Source organism: Elgaria multicarinata, chromosome 8, assembly GCF_023053635.1.
Source record: "Elgaria multicarinata webbii isolate HBS135686 ecotype San Diego chromosome 8, rElgMul1.1.pri, whole genome shotgun sequence".
Classification (NCBI taxonomy): Eukaryota; Metazoa; Chordata; class Lepidosauria; order Squamata; family Anguidae; genus Elgaria; species Elgaria multicarinata.
Window position 1 is genome coordinate 55621888 of NC_086178.1, and position 16153 is coordinate 55638040.

General features: G+C 50.1%; 1 protein-coding gene across 2 annotated transcripts in view; it reads left to right on the forward strand.

The window, feature by feature from the left end:
* CRTAC1 (cartilage acidic protein 1) overlaps window positions 1-16153 on the forward strand; it is a 43609-nt gene that overhangs the window by 11430 nt on the left and 16026 nt on the right. For both annotated transcript variants that reach the window (XM_063132488.1, XM_063132490.1), the window contains exons 3-11: window positions 6187-6383; window positions 8493-8623; window positions 9376-9532; window positions 10491-10625; window positions 11263-11408; window positions 12240-12376; window positions 13076-13158; window positions 15372-15472; window positions 15612-15780. In XM_063132488.1, coding sequence (XP_062988558.1) covers window positions 6187-6383; window positions 8493-8623; window positions 9376-9532; window positions 10491-10625; window positions 11263-11408; window positions 12240-12376; window positions 13076-13158; window positions 15372-15472; window positions 15612-15780 — 1256 coding nt within the window. The remainder of the gene's footprint in view (window positions 1-6186; window positions 6384-8492; window positions 8624-9375; window positions 9533-10490; window positions 10626-11262; window positions 11409-12239; window positions 12377-13075; window positions 13159-15371; window positions 15473-15611; window positions 15781-16153) is intronic.

Here is a 16153-nt window from a genome sequence, read left to right on the forward strand (position 1 = left end):
TACAACATGGATGTTTGCAACTTATCCAAGCAACTCCAGAACAAGGAGCTGCTAATGCCAAATGTCACTCAAAAAACCAAGCCTTGGACCTTCCTGGCATAAGAATGAGGAATGGATGGGTGGGCCAGGACAGAGGAGGAATGTAGAACCTTTCCTGGGAGCTTGGCTGCCAAGCCCTCTGGTGTAGTTGGGGGCCAGGCTATTTTCTGCCTCCCTTCTGTGCCAGGCCATAACTGCAAACAGACGGGACATTTCATAACCACACGGCTGCTGCTTGTGTAACTTGTTTACCAGTACCTGGGACAGAGTTGTTGTTGAGCCAGCTCAGGCAGAGAGCCCTAAGCTGGGAACCGGTGCTATTATCTCTTCTATGGCAGTGGTACTCAAAAAGAATCTTCACCAAAAATTGGGGTGAAGGGGACAACCAACCTTCTATTTAACTTCTCGTATATGCATTCTGTGGAGAATGTTCTCAAAATTCAGGCACCTTAGTTGTACACTGTTAGGGACCAGGGTTGCCAGCTTCATAGCTGGAAACTATGGTGGTAGATTTAAGGGCCCCAAAGTAGTGAAACCTTATGCAGCAGCACATCTCTGCCCTCTGCTCCAACTTGCCTGGCATCACGAATGAGGTGAGAGAGCTGCTATTCCAGGGATAGGTAATGTGGTGCTCATGGCCCCCAGTGTGCCCCTGGTCACCTTTCTTGGCACCCACCCCTCCCACTTTTTAAAATTATTGATTGGTTGATTGAATACATTTTTAACAAATTAACAACAACAAAAATACCTGCAGCTAGAATTGCTTCAAAGCAAAGTGAGGGCCTGCAGCCACTGCCATCTTGATTTCTTCTGGGCCACATGTGGGGCTCTGAGACATTCTTAGGTCATGAAGATGGTGGGCAGATTCTGGCTAATACCTTCCTCTGCAGTGCATTGAGACCCCAAGAAAAGCCAGAGGAAAAAGAAAAAGGGACTCCTGCTTCATCAGCTGGGGGTGGAGCTAAAGAGAACAGCAAGGGAGGGAGTGCTGAGGCCCACACCCCACCTCTGCCTTGTACTCAGTCTTTTAGGCAGGTTAATTGTCCTTTCTGATTAGTCACGCCTCTCATGGCAGCCATGTTGTGGTAGTGCCCACAACAGTTTCTCCAATTGCCAAATGTGCCCATGGCTCAAAACGATTGCCTACTCCTGTGCTAGTCTATTCTGCAGGGGTGGGTAACTTGAACACACACACAACCCAATATGTTTTGGGCTGCAGCTCACATTAGCTCTAGCAAGCATAGGCAATGGTGAGAGCTGACAGAACTTGTAAGCCAAAACATCTGAAGGGCCCCAAGTTACCCTTCCCTGCTGCCCTGCCTTAGAGCTCTTAAAGTTACAGACACACTCTTTAGCTCTGGAATTAACAATCTTACCTGGGCACCAGTAAAATGCTTGTCTCAGCCATATTAGAAAAGCCCTCAACCAGGAGGACTGCCATTATTCCGCCCTCAGAAGAGAATCAGGAACTTTGCAAATCCAACCACCAACACCTTTACCATAATCTACAGAACAAGCGCCCTGTTCATACCTTACTTCTTCTAATCTACTCTTGAGATTGTTGCAAACACATTTCTGGCTTGTGGGAGGAAAAAAGGAACATAGCATCTCATCTAATAAAGTCTTGAGCTGCTCAGAACTAAAAAGTGCTGGATCAGAGGCCACAAGCTTTCCAAATAGATCTTCTCCCTAGCCTTGCCAGTATGATGGTTTTTAAGCATGGTGCATTTCTAGTCAGAAAAAGGCTAAATAAACAACAAAAAATCAGATAGAAACAAGGTCCTGGTGGAAAAACTCTGAGGAACAATTAACCCATTCATATGGCTTTCATCACATGATAGCCTCTTCCCATTAGTGATTACAGTTGGGGAAGAAAGGAAATCTTACAGTTAGTCACAATGTGATGATAGCTCCAAACGGTCAGGCTATCATGTGATAATAGCAACTGTCATATAAGTAACAGCATTGTCCGAATCTATTTTCTCTCAGAGGAATGTTGAGAACCTGAACAAAATCTGTAGCTTCAGAGACGATGTTTTGTATTTCCTAAAACCAGCGCTTCTTACACAAATCACACTCCAACATATTTTTACTTAGTGCATTCTAAAAGATGAAGTAGCACCTCTGATACATCACATGATTTAATTTTTTTTATATTTATAGGGATTTATTTTTAGGTCACTTTTCTCAAGGCAGCATACATGATTTTAAAAAATCATACAAAAGTTTACAAAGAGGCAATAAATACATATACAATACAATACTATAAAACAGATTACAGCAATAAATCCTGCTGCCCATAGAGTAGGGGAAAGCTAGCAAAAACACGTGGGTCCCCGGAGCCTTCCTGAAGACCTGCAAAGAAGGGGACTGACAAACCCCTGATGGAGATGATTTGAGAGATGAGACGCCCACACTGAACACACACACCCCAGCCTAGCTGCCCTTAGTTGCAGGCAAGTGTGAAGAGCCTCTGTATGGATAGGCAGGTAGAGGAGGAGAAGGCGGGCCAAACCATTTTTGTCCAAACCATTTAAGGCTTTAAAGGTTAAAACCACCAGGGCTTTTATTTATTTGTTTGTTTGTTTGTTACATTTATATACCGCCCCATAGCTGAAGCTCTCTGGGCAGTTTACAAAAGTTAAAAACAGTAAACTTTATATAAAATTTAAAAGTATAAAAACAACGGTATCCATTTTAAAACCAACAGCTCTGGGGTTCCGTTAAAAAACGAACTTAGCGTTGTTAAATGGTGTTAAATGCCTGGGAGAAGAGAAAAGTCTTGACCTGGCGCCCAAAAGATAACAGTTTTGGCGCCAGGCGAGCCTCATCGGGGAGATCATTCCGCAGTCGGGGGGCCACCACCGAAAAGGCCCTCTCCCTTGTTGCCATCCTCCGAGCTTCCCTCGGAGTAGTCACTTGGAGAGGACCTTAGATGTTGAGCGCAGTGTACGGGTAGGTTCATGTCGGGAGAGGCATTCCATCAGGTATTGTGGTCCCAAGCCATGTAGAGCTTTATAGGTTAAAACCAGCACCTTGAATTGGGCTTGGAAACGTATAGGCAGCCAATGCAAGCGGGCCAGAATTGGTGTTATATGTTTGATCATCCTTGTTCCAGTTATCAATCTGGCCCTTGCATTTTGCACAAGCTGCAGCTTCTGAACCATCTTCAAAGGCTGCCCCATGTAGAGGGCATTGCAGTAATCTAATTTGGAGGTTTCCAGAGTATGGACAACTGTAGCTAGGTTATCCCTGTCCAGATGGGGGTGCAGCTGGGGGTGCAGTTGGTAGAAAGCACTCTGTGCCACCGAGGCCACCTGAGCCTCAAGTGACAGAGATGGTTCTAGGAGAACCCCCAAGCTACGAACCTGCTCCTTCAGGGGGAGTGCAACCCCATCCAGAACCGGTTGAACACACACACCCCATCTGGTCAGAAAACCACTGGTCAGAACTGGGCTCAGAAAGGCACTGGCAACCAATGTAATTGGCACAGTATCAGTGTCATATGATCACACCCACCACTTTCTGGGCTGCTGCATTCTGCACCAACTGAAGTTTCTGAACCATGTTCAAAGGCAGCCCCACATAGAATGCATCACAGAAGTGAAACCTGGATGTTATGAGAGCATGAATGACAACGGCAAGGTCATTCATGCTGTTCTCCAGACAGAGTCACAGCTGGCATACAAGCAGTTGATACTCCAATTCACCACCACCACCACCACCAGAGCTTGCCCAGTTAGTGCCAAGTCCAAGAGCACACCCAAACTCCGCACTGGGTCCTTCAACTAAGACCACATATATTCCTCTGTCCAGATTGGTCAGTGACCCTACCAACAGTATCTCCTAGCTATGGCCATTTTCATTCATTGCTTTTTTTCTATTGGGCCCCAGTAATGATCCCCATTGGGTGCAGGAATGCATGTTGGCTCCCTCTCTTTCCTCCAGGACCATGTAATATTGTCCTCGTGGTTTGGCCGTGCTCTGCATTTATTCCTAGCTGCTGGAGCTCCCCTCCCTGCCCTCCTTCTCCTCTGCTATATTAATTTCCCCTCTCAACTGTGCATTTTCAGCCTTAGCAAACTCCATGCTAACCACATTAGAGTCACACATCATTAGCTGCCAGATGAAATCACTCAGGCGTTTCTGCAACTTTGCATTGTGTGATGTTAACATGGATGGATGTCTAACAGAACCCAGAGCTCGCCCTGGATCAAACTGTCGGAATACTGCAATTTTGATTACCTGGAGGCTTTAGGTGGAAGGGTGCAGTTTGGCTGGAGCAATCTGCAAGATGGGCAAGTACTGTGAAAAAGCAGTGCTCTTAACACTGCCCAGCCAGCATGGGCAATGCTTAGGAATGATGGGAGTTGTAGACCAAAACATCTGGATTGCACCTCCAAGGATGCTTCCAGACGGAGGGCTCCTCAAAAGACATTGTGCAGCTATTCCATATTTCCCTCCTTAACAGATTTTATGTGATTAGATAAAAGATGGAAGTAGTAGTGGGAAAAACACAGGAGGGCTACAAATGGAAGATGACAGAGTCTGGATCTCCCAATAAAATTCCGTGAATGAAGCAGTGCAATTGCACAGTAAACGCCTTGTCTGAAAGCATCCCAAGAGTTTATATCAGCCCTCTCCAACCTGGTACTCTTCAGGTGTTTTGGACTTCAACTTCCATCTGCCCCAACCAGTATGGGCAATGCTTAGGAATGCTGGGAGTTGTCGTCCAAAACATCTGGAGGGCACCAGGTTAGGAAAAGCTGGTTTATGCATTTGCCATTCCTTTACTTGAGGTACCTACCAGCCAGGACAACCCAGTGTCATGTACCCCTTTGGTGCTCCAGCTCCCAATGAGTCCTACTAATCCCCAAACAGGCAAGAGGACACTACAGCTTGAATCTTTTGGGCATCAGATTGCTGATAATAGATACCTAATGCTACAAACACGCTCTTCTCAGGTCTTTACCAGCTGGCCTTTATTTATTGGGGTGCCATATTTTCCTTGATCCCAGAATCCTTCAGGGTGAGGGAAAAGGATTAGAAAGGGAACTCTGCCTCCGAAGAGATGGGACACAGAGCCCAACACCCCCTCCAAAGCTTTATGCCTTAACCATGCAATGTTCCTCGCCAAATGAATCAAGTTTATTGAGCATAAGATGGATATAGTACAAGTTACACAATGAAACAAAATGAAGGTTTAAGCTACTACTGGTCTATTTATTTATTTATTTATTTATTTATTTCACTTATATACTGCCCCCATAGCCAGGGCTCTTGGGCAGGTTACAGAAATTCTAAAATTAAGATAAAAATGAGTAAACGAGTCTAAACATACAACATTACGTTCTGCTATCCTGACAGATAAACGGTTTACCTTCATAGCTTGCAACACTTACATAGGACTGGATAAAAAACGAAAGACCAAGACTGCCACCGTATCTTCTTCTTCTTTTAACGTAAACCTAGTCATCATAATCAGGTCCCCTGCCTTTGTTGGTTTTTCCATGGGGTGTTTGAGAGAAACATGGTTAATCCAGTTCTTTAGGACTGGGTTTGGATTTCTGACTGGTTAATACTGGGTGGGGGTGGGGGTGGGGGGCGGGGGAAGGACTAGGAACTATGGAGAGCCTTGTGAACCGCCTCCCTAGCTATCACATTAAGCTACCCTGGTGGGGGAACCATGCCTCATTATAGGAGTCGGTCATATCTTTGCTTTGAGCATGCCTTTTGCCATGCTATCTCTGCCTGATCTGGAACTTTTGTGGTACCCTGTTTCCCAGATGGATTATGTGTTTGCAGTGGATACAGATGCTGAATGAAAAGGAAGCTTCTCAGCCATGGAACTCACCGCATGACCATGGGCCTAGCATTCTCCTATGATGATAAAATGGGGTAACCCTGGGGGAAAGAGTAGAATAAAAATGTAATCAGCATATACATTCTCCAGTCCCCTCCCTCTTTGACTTCAAGCACTGCTCCCTCTCCAGGAACAGCAGATATGGGATTGTGCTCTTTGCTCTCTCATCTCAGATTCTGCAAAGTTGGAATGGAGGACTCCACATTGGTGGGAAAGACCTGGTGGGAAGGGCTACGCTCTTGACTCACCCTCTGTATCACATTTCCTGGTCTCTGCTCCTTCAGGTACAATGGTCCCAACCTGGTGCTGAAGTACGACAAGGCACGGGGGCGGCTGGTGAATCTGGCGGTGGATGAACGTAGCTCCCCATACTATGCACTGCGGGATCGCCAAGGCAATGCGATCGGTGTGGCAGCATGTGACATTGATGGAGATGGACGGGAGGAGATCTACTTTCTCAACACCAATAATGCCTTTTCTGGTGCGTGTTGAAGCCATTGACATTCAACTTGCCACTGACAACCAAAATAAGACTTTGATCTTTTCACATGCCCTATGCATTTCCTCACCCCCATTCTCTGATATCCACCCATCTTCGATATTCAACCCATCAAGACTTATTTCTCAAATATCACCTTGCCATACTCCTTCATCTCCCAACATCTACTTAATTCTTGAACCTTTCTGTTATCTAGCATCTGGCACATCCTCCCCGTAATACCCATTCAACCTATGGCTCCAACCCGCCATCACACATTCACTCACTGCTGCTAAACACAAGTTATTTGTTGTTTTTGCTACATCACACCAAGACAGCTACACCTCACTGAAAATTATCCCGTCATCACAACCTGGCCACCGCCAACCAGGCACAGTGTTTATTTATGCTGCCAACAACAGCTTGCAGAAGGCAGGCAAGTGATCTACAGAGTGGCATGTGGTGGTGGCAGTAGGGGATGATCAGTGGTCTGCCTTACTAGGACCCTTTCTTGTTTGATGTTCAGGCTCCCCTCTTTCACATTGTTTGCTTTGGGGCTTCACCTGCTAGCCCTGAGCCCCTGACTCCAGTTCCCTGACCTTCACTGGCCACCAGGGTGGGATGTTTCAAGGCTGGAGTTAATTTCCCAGCTGAGTGATTTTGTCGATTCTCTGGCAGCAGCGGGGGGGGGGCAGTGGGAGGGGGGAGTTGGCTGCTGACTCAGGGCTTTGGCACATCTCTAGTTGCCAGCAGGGACTGCAGATCAGGGAGCCCAAAAACTGCCGAGGGATGCACAGATGCCTCCCTGGGCAAATAGCTTTGGGATACATGGAGGGGTGGGGGGAGACATGAACTCCCTCTGAACAGTCTCCTCCCTGCTTCTGCAATTCTGCTTCCTAGTGGCAGAGGGCATTCTCTTTTCCCTTTGGGAAGGCAATGCTCTGATTTCTAGGTTGGCACTAAGACCTTCTGCTGCATGAGGAGCAGAGGAGATGTTCAGCATGCTGTTGCAAAGTCTGAATATGTAGGTCTAGCCCAGAGGTGGGCACTGCCAGCCTATGTGTCCCAAACCCTAGCCTCTTCCCTGTGGTTAAAGAGGAATTGCATTCAGTTAGCAGACGCTTTGCTGGGATGGCTTCACATGTGCATGTGGGTACCCTAGGAAAATGGGGCTGGATCAGGCCCGGCCTTACTCACATCACTGTGACTTGCTCTCTAGGTTTCATGCCAGATCTTGTGGCCAAGTCTTGATCCTTGTGGGTTAGGATATCTCTGCAAGTGACAATTACCCTTCCTCCCGCTTTGCGGCAACACCTTTGCTCTATATTATTTGGGATTTCTGTGGCCGCCTGCCCAGAAAGGAGCAGTGCCTCATCTACCACCCTCCTGCAGCATCCATCCTGACTTGGGCTGGGCCCCTCACCTGCACCATCGACTTGCTCTTGGCTCCACTTATCCGTCTTCCTGACACACCCAATTACTGTTTTGCAGCTGCCAAAGGCTGCCGCTCCCTAAATCAGCCATTCACATTACTCCTGGCGTCGGGGCTCGGCCAGTGCCTGCCATTGATTTTCCCTTTTCCCTTTATGATGTACATGGCTCCGCGCCGCTCTGGCACATTTTACCTTAATGAGTTTATTCTTCTGGGCCTCCCTTACCAGCCCTTAAGCTTTGCTGGGGTTGCTGCATTCATTGTAGTGCAGTCCCGGTCATAGCCCTGCAGTACTGGCTAGCAATTAGGCATAAGGTGAGGATATTGACGGGGGCGGCCATTGATCAGGAATGAGTGTCTATCAGCAGAGTGGATGAGATCCAAATGAGCTAGCAGTGAGGTTCCAGCCTGGATCTTGATACAGGGGTTCAATAAGCCTATGCAAACATCTGCATATACATATAGGGTGTGACATCTGCACAGTGTAAGGCGGGGGCTCAGGGCCAAATTTATGCCAACTCTCTGCACCTGATCCCTGGTGCGTTAGAGGGGTCCTGTCACCAAAGGACATAGGGTTCTAGAGCACAAGTCAGATGGGTTCTGTGACTTCGTAAAGAGAGTCGATGAAGTGTGAGGCAAAGGGACCCTGAAATGCCTGATGGCATCTCTCTCCTCCCCAGGTGTAGCCACCTATACAGACAAACTGTTCAAGTTTCGCAATGGGCGTTGGGAGGACATCCTGAGCGACGAGGTGAATCGGGGTGTGGCAAGCCGTTTTGCTGGGCGCTCAGTGGCATGCGTGGACAGGACGGTGAGTGGATGGGCGGGGTGGTGTGGGACGACTGAGGCTACAGCAACGTTCCCCAACCCGATGCCTTTCAGATGTGCTGGACCTCACTTCCCATCATCGCATGGCTGGGGATGGTGGGAGCTGTAGTCCGGCACCAGGCTGGGAAAGGTTGAACTACAGCTTCAGGGCTGTGGATCTTGTACAGAGTTGAGGAAGGTGCCCACTGCCCAGCTGGGAGCTGAAGAGGCCTCACCTAAGCTGCCTGAAGAGAGAGGATAGGTCTGGAGGGGACTTGCTCTCCACAAACCCTTCAGTGGACCGGTTCTGCCCCCTCCCCCTCAGCTGTCAGGACTCCCATCAGGGGCTGCCGTGCCAGGCGGGTGCCGTGCTGCTGATAAACGCCGCCTGTCTGGGTGATTTATGCCCCTGTCACCTGCGCTTTCTTCTCCTTCTACCTTGTGTGCTTCGTTTTCAAACGATTATTGCTAAATAAGGGTGCCACAGGAGAACAATGGGGGGGGCAGGGGGCGGTTGGCAGAGAGGCTTGAGGCAAACAGGGGGCATGAAGGACTGGCATGTCCCCGTTGGAAGCCCAGGGGGGAAACGGATGGACTAGGCTGGTTCTGCTTGTGCTCATCTGTCTGGCATTTAGCAGACTCCTCGTCAGGGCCCTGGGGCTGGCAGCACCAACTGGGTCTGCTCACATGCAGGGAGGAAGGGACCATTCCTACGGAGACTCAGATCCTTCCTCTCCCCTGACTTCCTTCCTACAGGGATCCGGCCGCTACTCCATCTATATAGCTAACTATGCCAGTGGGAGAGTAGGCCCCCACGCCCTCATTGAGATGGACACAGCTGCCAGTGACCCAGAGCTTGGCATCGTGGCATTGAATGACGTGGCTGCGGACGCAGGAGTCAACAAATTCACAGGTAGGAGGGCAGAGGGTTGCTGTTCTCAGAACTGGCCTAGTATAAAGCAGACCAGGCCTCTCAAGCAGGTGTGAATCTCTGCATCAGGGCACTTCTGGTCAGGGCCAGCTCCAGGTTTGAGGAGCCTCTTGACAAAGTACCCTCCATGGGGCCCCTTTCATGTGGGTTCCCCCTCTACGATTTGTGAAGGGGCTTACTCTGTAGAGCAGCAGAGTGGCAGGATTATTGTTTTTCCGTAAGTGTTACAAAGTGTGTCAGAACTCCTCTGGGCAGTACTGGCAGCCTCCCTTAGCCACTATTTTGTTTTCTCCACAGTGCTCTGGGTGTTCTCTGAGTCTGGGGCATCATGGGGAAAATGAAATTATGGCGACCTCAAGAACATGGCATCCTCTCCTGGTGGCTGCTATTTGGCAGCTGCCCAGGGATGCTTCATGTTGATGCTGGGGCTGCCTCTGATTCTAGTCCCATTTCTACTGAGAGGACATCCTGTGGTCTTAGCCCTGCTCTAAAGTCTCTATGAATAGTGGAGGATGGTGGCTCCAATTTCAGTAGGGCAATCAATCTGCTCTGGGTTTCAGTCAACCAGTCAGAACCCTAAAGGAGCTATCCAAGGTGCCAAACCTAGTTTGGGGATAGGTTTCAGCATCTAAGATAGCTCCTTTAGGGTTCTGACTGAAACCCGGAGCTGATTTACTGCTCCACTGACATCGGGGCCACCAGCCTCCATGGTTCAGTCATGAACTATTTTTTATAATGATTGTGGTAACTTGATGATTGCAGATGAAGAGTGAGCCCCAATATCACATCAAGGTTCAATGTGTGTCGTTTCATCTGTGGGACAACGCTGGGGTGTGAACAAACTCGTGGATGTTTTGTTGGTCTTGAATCATCCCAGCTGGAACTTTCCCCAGTGCAGCTGGTGGGAACGTTCTGGAACTTTCTTTCTTCCCCTTCCCAGGGGGTCGGGGTGTGGCTGTGGGGCCCATCCTCAGTGAAGCTGCCTCTGACATCTTTTGTGACAATGAAAACGGAGCCAACTTCCTCTTCCAGAACCACGGTGACGGTACCTTCATAGATGTAGCACCCAGTACTGGTGAGTACGTACCCTGGGGTGAGGGTGTTTCAGAATTTTAGGACAGAAATGACTGTGTAGCAGCTGGGCACTCTCTAATCTCATTGGGGCCCTGAGATTGTCCTGTTCCACTGCTGGTGGGGTGGGGTGGGGTGCTGTGGCAGGGGTGGATGATGAGTGCACGCCATCTCAGCCAGCATTAATTTAGCGTCTGGCTGATCACTGGAGTTTAACGAGGTGTCAGAGCAGCATCCATCACCACGCTGCTGCTGCTGACACCTTTTCTTCCTAGAAACACTTTTTCCTTGTCAGCAAGAGAACGGGACTTGGGTGGCTAGGGGAGGGGAAGAGGTGATAGGATGGGTGGAAACAGGGATTGTGCAGACGTTCTCCAGCCCCGATCTGATCCATTACACATTCCTGCCATCCCCCACAACTTGCAGCTCTCATTGCCCCTATTACAGCTCTCCGCTGGCAGATTGAATTTGGACTGTGCTGGGTAAGAACTGCCCAATAACCCTCTTGTCTCCTTCCCCAGTGTGGAGCCTGGAGCCCACAACCTTCCCTATCAGCGATAGGGAAGGTTCCGTTGAGTACACAGGGATGTAAGTCACCTTTAGACGCACAGCCCTGCTGACTCCTCTGCTGCCCTCTGTAGGCTTGGATGACCCATACCAGCATGGGCGTGGTGTGGCACTGGCCGACTTCAACCGTGATGGCAAAGTCGACCTAATCTACGGCAACTGGAATGGACCCCACCGGCTCTATCTGCAGATGAGTGCAGGTGGGCGTGTCCGCTTCCGGGTAGGTGTTGTGCGGATGAGGGAAAGCCAAAGTGTGGCATACTGCCAGGATATCCTGGTTGTGAGCAGGGAAGTGGCGGGCGGAGCTCCAGTAGAGTCTCAGAAAGAGTGAAATGCATAGATTTGATCCAATCACCAAAGAGGCTACTATCTCTACCCCCAGCAGGGTTGCCAGCCAATTCTTGTTTTAAAGAGGGGTGTTGGACCTCTCTCAGCCCGACCACCAAATTCCATTTCAGAAATGCTCTCAAGGGCTGCATTCCAGTGGTGGGTGGAGCGAAAGACAAAGGGGCAAACCCAAATTACCAACAATACCAGCATATTTTAACCTTAGTGCCAGGAACTAAGCCTAAGGAGAGGCATCTCAGCCTTATGGTATGGTGTGTGTGGTGGGGGGAGATTGCACAAAAGCCAGGACACCCACCAAACAATCTGGAAGGGTGACAGGGTGGGACCAAGGGAAGGGGCATCTGGGGAACTCTGGAGGGCCAGATTGGTACCCCAGGAGGGCCGGAATTGGCCCCTGGGCCTGAGGTTCCCTGCCCTTGTGTTAAAGGATTGCCTCCTATTTCAGGCCTGCAGCTCCAGAGTATCCCTTATTCTTGCAATGTAGATCTAGCAGCCTTTTCCTTATCTTGGTTTCCACCCCAGCCACCACTATAGTAGCTTTTGGCCTATCCCAGCCTGTGGCAGTCTTATTCTCCCCTCCCCGCCTTTCCTAGCTCAGCCACCACACCTCCTCCTGCCACCTAATTCCCTCCCTAGAGCTGAACGTCCTCTTGGCCCTGCTCCAGCCCAAGCCCTGCCCCACTAATCCCCGTCCTTCCCCCAGGACATTGCCACGCCCAAACTGTCCATGCCATCACCCGTCCGCACCGTCATCGCTGCTGACTTTGACAATGACCAGGAGTTGGAGGTCTTCTTCAACAACATCGCCTATCGCGGCTCGTCCGCCAACCGCCTCTTCCGGTGGGTGAGAGCCACATGGCCACCAGAGACTGGGGCAGTGGGCTCCCCATCTTACTAGGCTCTGGGCAGTGCAGGAAGGGCTTCCCCACACCAGAGTCTGGTGGAAATCCATCATGTCCTTAGCAAGTCCTGCATGCAGAAGTGAGAGTATGGGGTGGTGGGCGGAGGGAGGGCTGAGCTCTCTGTCCACAATATAGTGCCATTTAGCTCTCCTGCGCTAAAATGGCTCAGGGGCAAAATGGCTCCACCAGAACGGGGAGGGGGTGTCCTACTCAGTTCTCTCCTCCCTCTAGCCAGCTGATAGAGCTGTGACTGAAGCCCTTCCAACATCACTACCGATACAGCCGTCTGTTCTGCCTAGACCACATCCCTGGAGGTTCTGGCTTTCGCTAATTAGCACTTATGCACGGTTCCCATTAATTGTAGGCAATCAATGGCTCGTTAAACAGAGCCGCTTACATTTCTCAGGCTAATAAAGTGATAGCAGCAGCACATGGCAGCTCTGGAGAGTCCGTGCGGAGACCTGTCATTGTGCGAGTGGGCAGGGCCCCTTCTGGAAAGATGAACATTGGCAAGAGAGGGTTTAGTCTGTGGACAAACAGTGGTGCCCATTCAAGTCATAGGCTTGCCCCATCAAGAGCACATGCGTGGGAGGGGAGTGCATCCATGCTTCCCTGCTATGACCCCTTTCTGCTGCAGGATCACCCGCCGAGAGCATGCTGACCCAGCCATTGAGGAACTGAACCCTGGTGATGCTGTCGAGCCTGAAGGGCGTGGCACCGGTGAGTCATTGTGGTGTCTGTCATGGACCACTATTGTGTTGTTTCATTTAGCAAGAGGAGGACTGAAGTACCAAGAGATTACTCTAAGGGGTCTTCAACTCTTTTGGGCTGGTGGGCACATTTTGGAATGTTGAGAGTGTGTCACGGTCAATCCCACAAAATGGCCACCAGAGAAGGTGGAGCTTTCCCTTTCATAAAATGTCTGCCATGACAATGCCAGTTTAAAAACACTCATTTTCCAGAATGTAAACTAAAAGGAAAGTAACTTGACCAAGAACCCAATTAGAAGGCAGATGTGGGGTCTGATCTCTTCTCAATCCTCCCAGAGTGCAGGACACGGAATCATAGAATCATAGAATCATAGAATAGCAGAGTTGGAAGGGGCCTACAAGGCCATCGAGTCCAACCCCCTGCTCAATGCAGGAATCCACCCTAAAGCATCCCTGACAGATGGTTGTCCAGCTGCCTCTTGAAGGCCTCTAGTGTGGGAGAGCCCACAACCTCCCTAGGTAGCTGATTCCACTGTCGCACTGCTCTAACAGTCAGGAAGTTTTTCCTGATGTCCAGCCGGAATCTGGCTTCCTTTAACTTGAGCCCGTTATTCCGTGTCCTGCACTCTGGGAGAATCGAGAAGAGATCCTGGCCCTCCTCTGTGTGACAACCTTTTAAGTATTTGAAGAGTGCTATCACGGAATAACGGGCTCAAGTTAAAGGAAGCCAGATTCCAGCTGGACATCAGGAAAAACTTCCTGACTGTTAGAGCAGTACGACAATGGAATCAGTTACCTAGGGAGGTGGTGGGCTCTCCCACACTAGAGGCATTCAAGAGGCAGCTGGACAACCATCTGTCAGGGATGCTTTAGAGTGGATTCCTACATTGAGCAGAGGGTTGGACTCGATGGCCTTGTAGGCCCCTTCCAACTCTGCTATTCTATGAATTCTATGAAAACACAAAACTACTCTTTTGGGCCCAATAGCACTGGAGGGCAGCACTATGCTTTGCAGCATATTACCTTCTCAGATGATGATGATGATGATGATGATGATTATAAAATTAAGAAATAAAATAATAATCAGGCAGGGCCCCTGGAGTGTGCCAAGAGAGGAATCCATGAGCACATTGGTGCTCACAGGCACCATGTTGGAGACCGCAGCTGTAACCACTGGAGGGAGTTGGGACAGACCTTGTGCCACAGATGAACACTTTGCTGGTGACCCTCTCTGTGTGACAAAGAATCCAGATGTCCAGTCTTAATGATTATGCATCCCCTCCCCACAGTCTTACGAGGATAATGAGTATTCCTTCACTTACTTCAGAGTGTGATAAGCCAGTCCTGCTTCTTTGGGTGGTATTCTGCTGAATGGGGCCCTAGACATCTGCCCCACAGTCCTACCCTGAAGTGCCACTGGTGCTGGCTTTTCAGATAACCTTTATTGTAGCCTTTTTAAGGCTCATGCACTCCTTTAATGTCCCAAAGAATTCACACCTAGGTCTGAAGAAGGGAGCCTCACCTTGGAAGTGGCCACAGTACACATCTCCTCACAGCAGCATGCACAAAAGGGGGCACTTGTGGGAGGCAGGAGAGAGCTGGCGAAGCCTGCAGGCTGGGTTCCTTGCTGAGCCATGACAAGGTCAGAAGTTCTTGGTGTGTTTCAGGCGGAGGGACAAAGCATCCACATGGCCTGAGCCACAACGCTTGTGGCTGGTCCACATGGTTGGCTGCATCTGAGAGCAGCTTTCCCCCATCTGCTGCTTTCCATATGTTTTGGACTACAATTCCCATCACCCCTAGCCAGCACGGCCCTGCTGGATGAGGGTGATGGGAGTTGCAATCCAACACATCGAGAGGTCACCGAGTTGAAGAAGGCTGTCTTAGAGCATACCAAGACTGGGAAGGATGGTCTTTGATTCCCATCCACCACCAGGATGCTGGTCTCTTGAGTAACTTTGGCAGAAAGGTGGTGCCATTGATGAAGGATTTGGTACCAGGTACAGAAGCAGCCCCTGGAATAAGCAGGCACGGGGATAGACAGTGTCGCTACAGGCAAGGGGTGGTTCAAATGAAAACAAAAAGCAGTGATGGAAGAAATTGTGTTCCTCGACTCTCTCCCCTGGGTGTTCTACCACCCGTGATGGTGGCGGGGGAGGGTCATCCTATGAGGAAAGTGGGGCAGAAAGAGACCTGCTGCTGACTTCAGTTGTGTCCTTTCAGGGGGGGCAGTGGTGGATTTTGATGGCGACGGGAGGCTGGACCTGATCCTGTCGCACGGCGAGTCCATGGCACAGCCGCTCTCGGTCTTCAGCGTCAACGAGGTGGGTTCAGCGGTGGCTGCTCCTCCTCAGGCGTTGAGGCCCCCTCCCCCTCCCACGTGTCATCCAGCATGGTCCCCCCTCCTCAGTTTCATGCCCGCCTCATCCCTCCCCGGCTGAGTCTGTCTGTCCATCTCCACAGGGTGCTGGCAACAACTGGCTGCGGGTGATTCCACGTACACGCTTTGGGGCATTTGCTCGCGGTGCTAAGGTGGTGTTGTTCACGCGGCACAGTGGCGCCCATCTGCGCATCATTGATGGCGGGTCTGGGTACTTGTGCGAGATGGAGCCCGTTGCCCATTTCGGCCTGGGTGAGTGAGGAGGAGCGGAGGCGGAGCTTGGCGTGCTGTCCCAGGTCTCTTCTTGTCTTGTCCGTCCCCCTGACCGGGCCAAGAAGGCCCAGCATCAGGGCTCCCTTGGACCTTCCCCGTCTCTCAACTCTGACAGGACCTGCCAAATGCTAACACATTCCAAGCGACGCAAAATTTGATTTGGACCTATCACGAACCCACTTTCTGACCACTCGACTCCTTGCGGTGTGAAATCTTCTATTTGTATTGCCCCATCCTTGAACTCCTCCAATTCTGCAAATGTCTTTCCAAACTGCCGTTGATTCTACAGTACAATAAAGCCTTTCTCTCCCCAAGCCTTTTCCCATGAAACACGTGGAAAGCCTATTTTCCC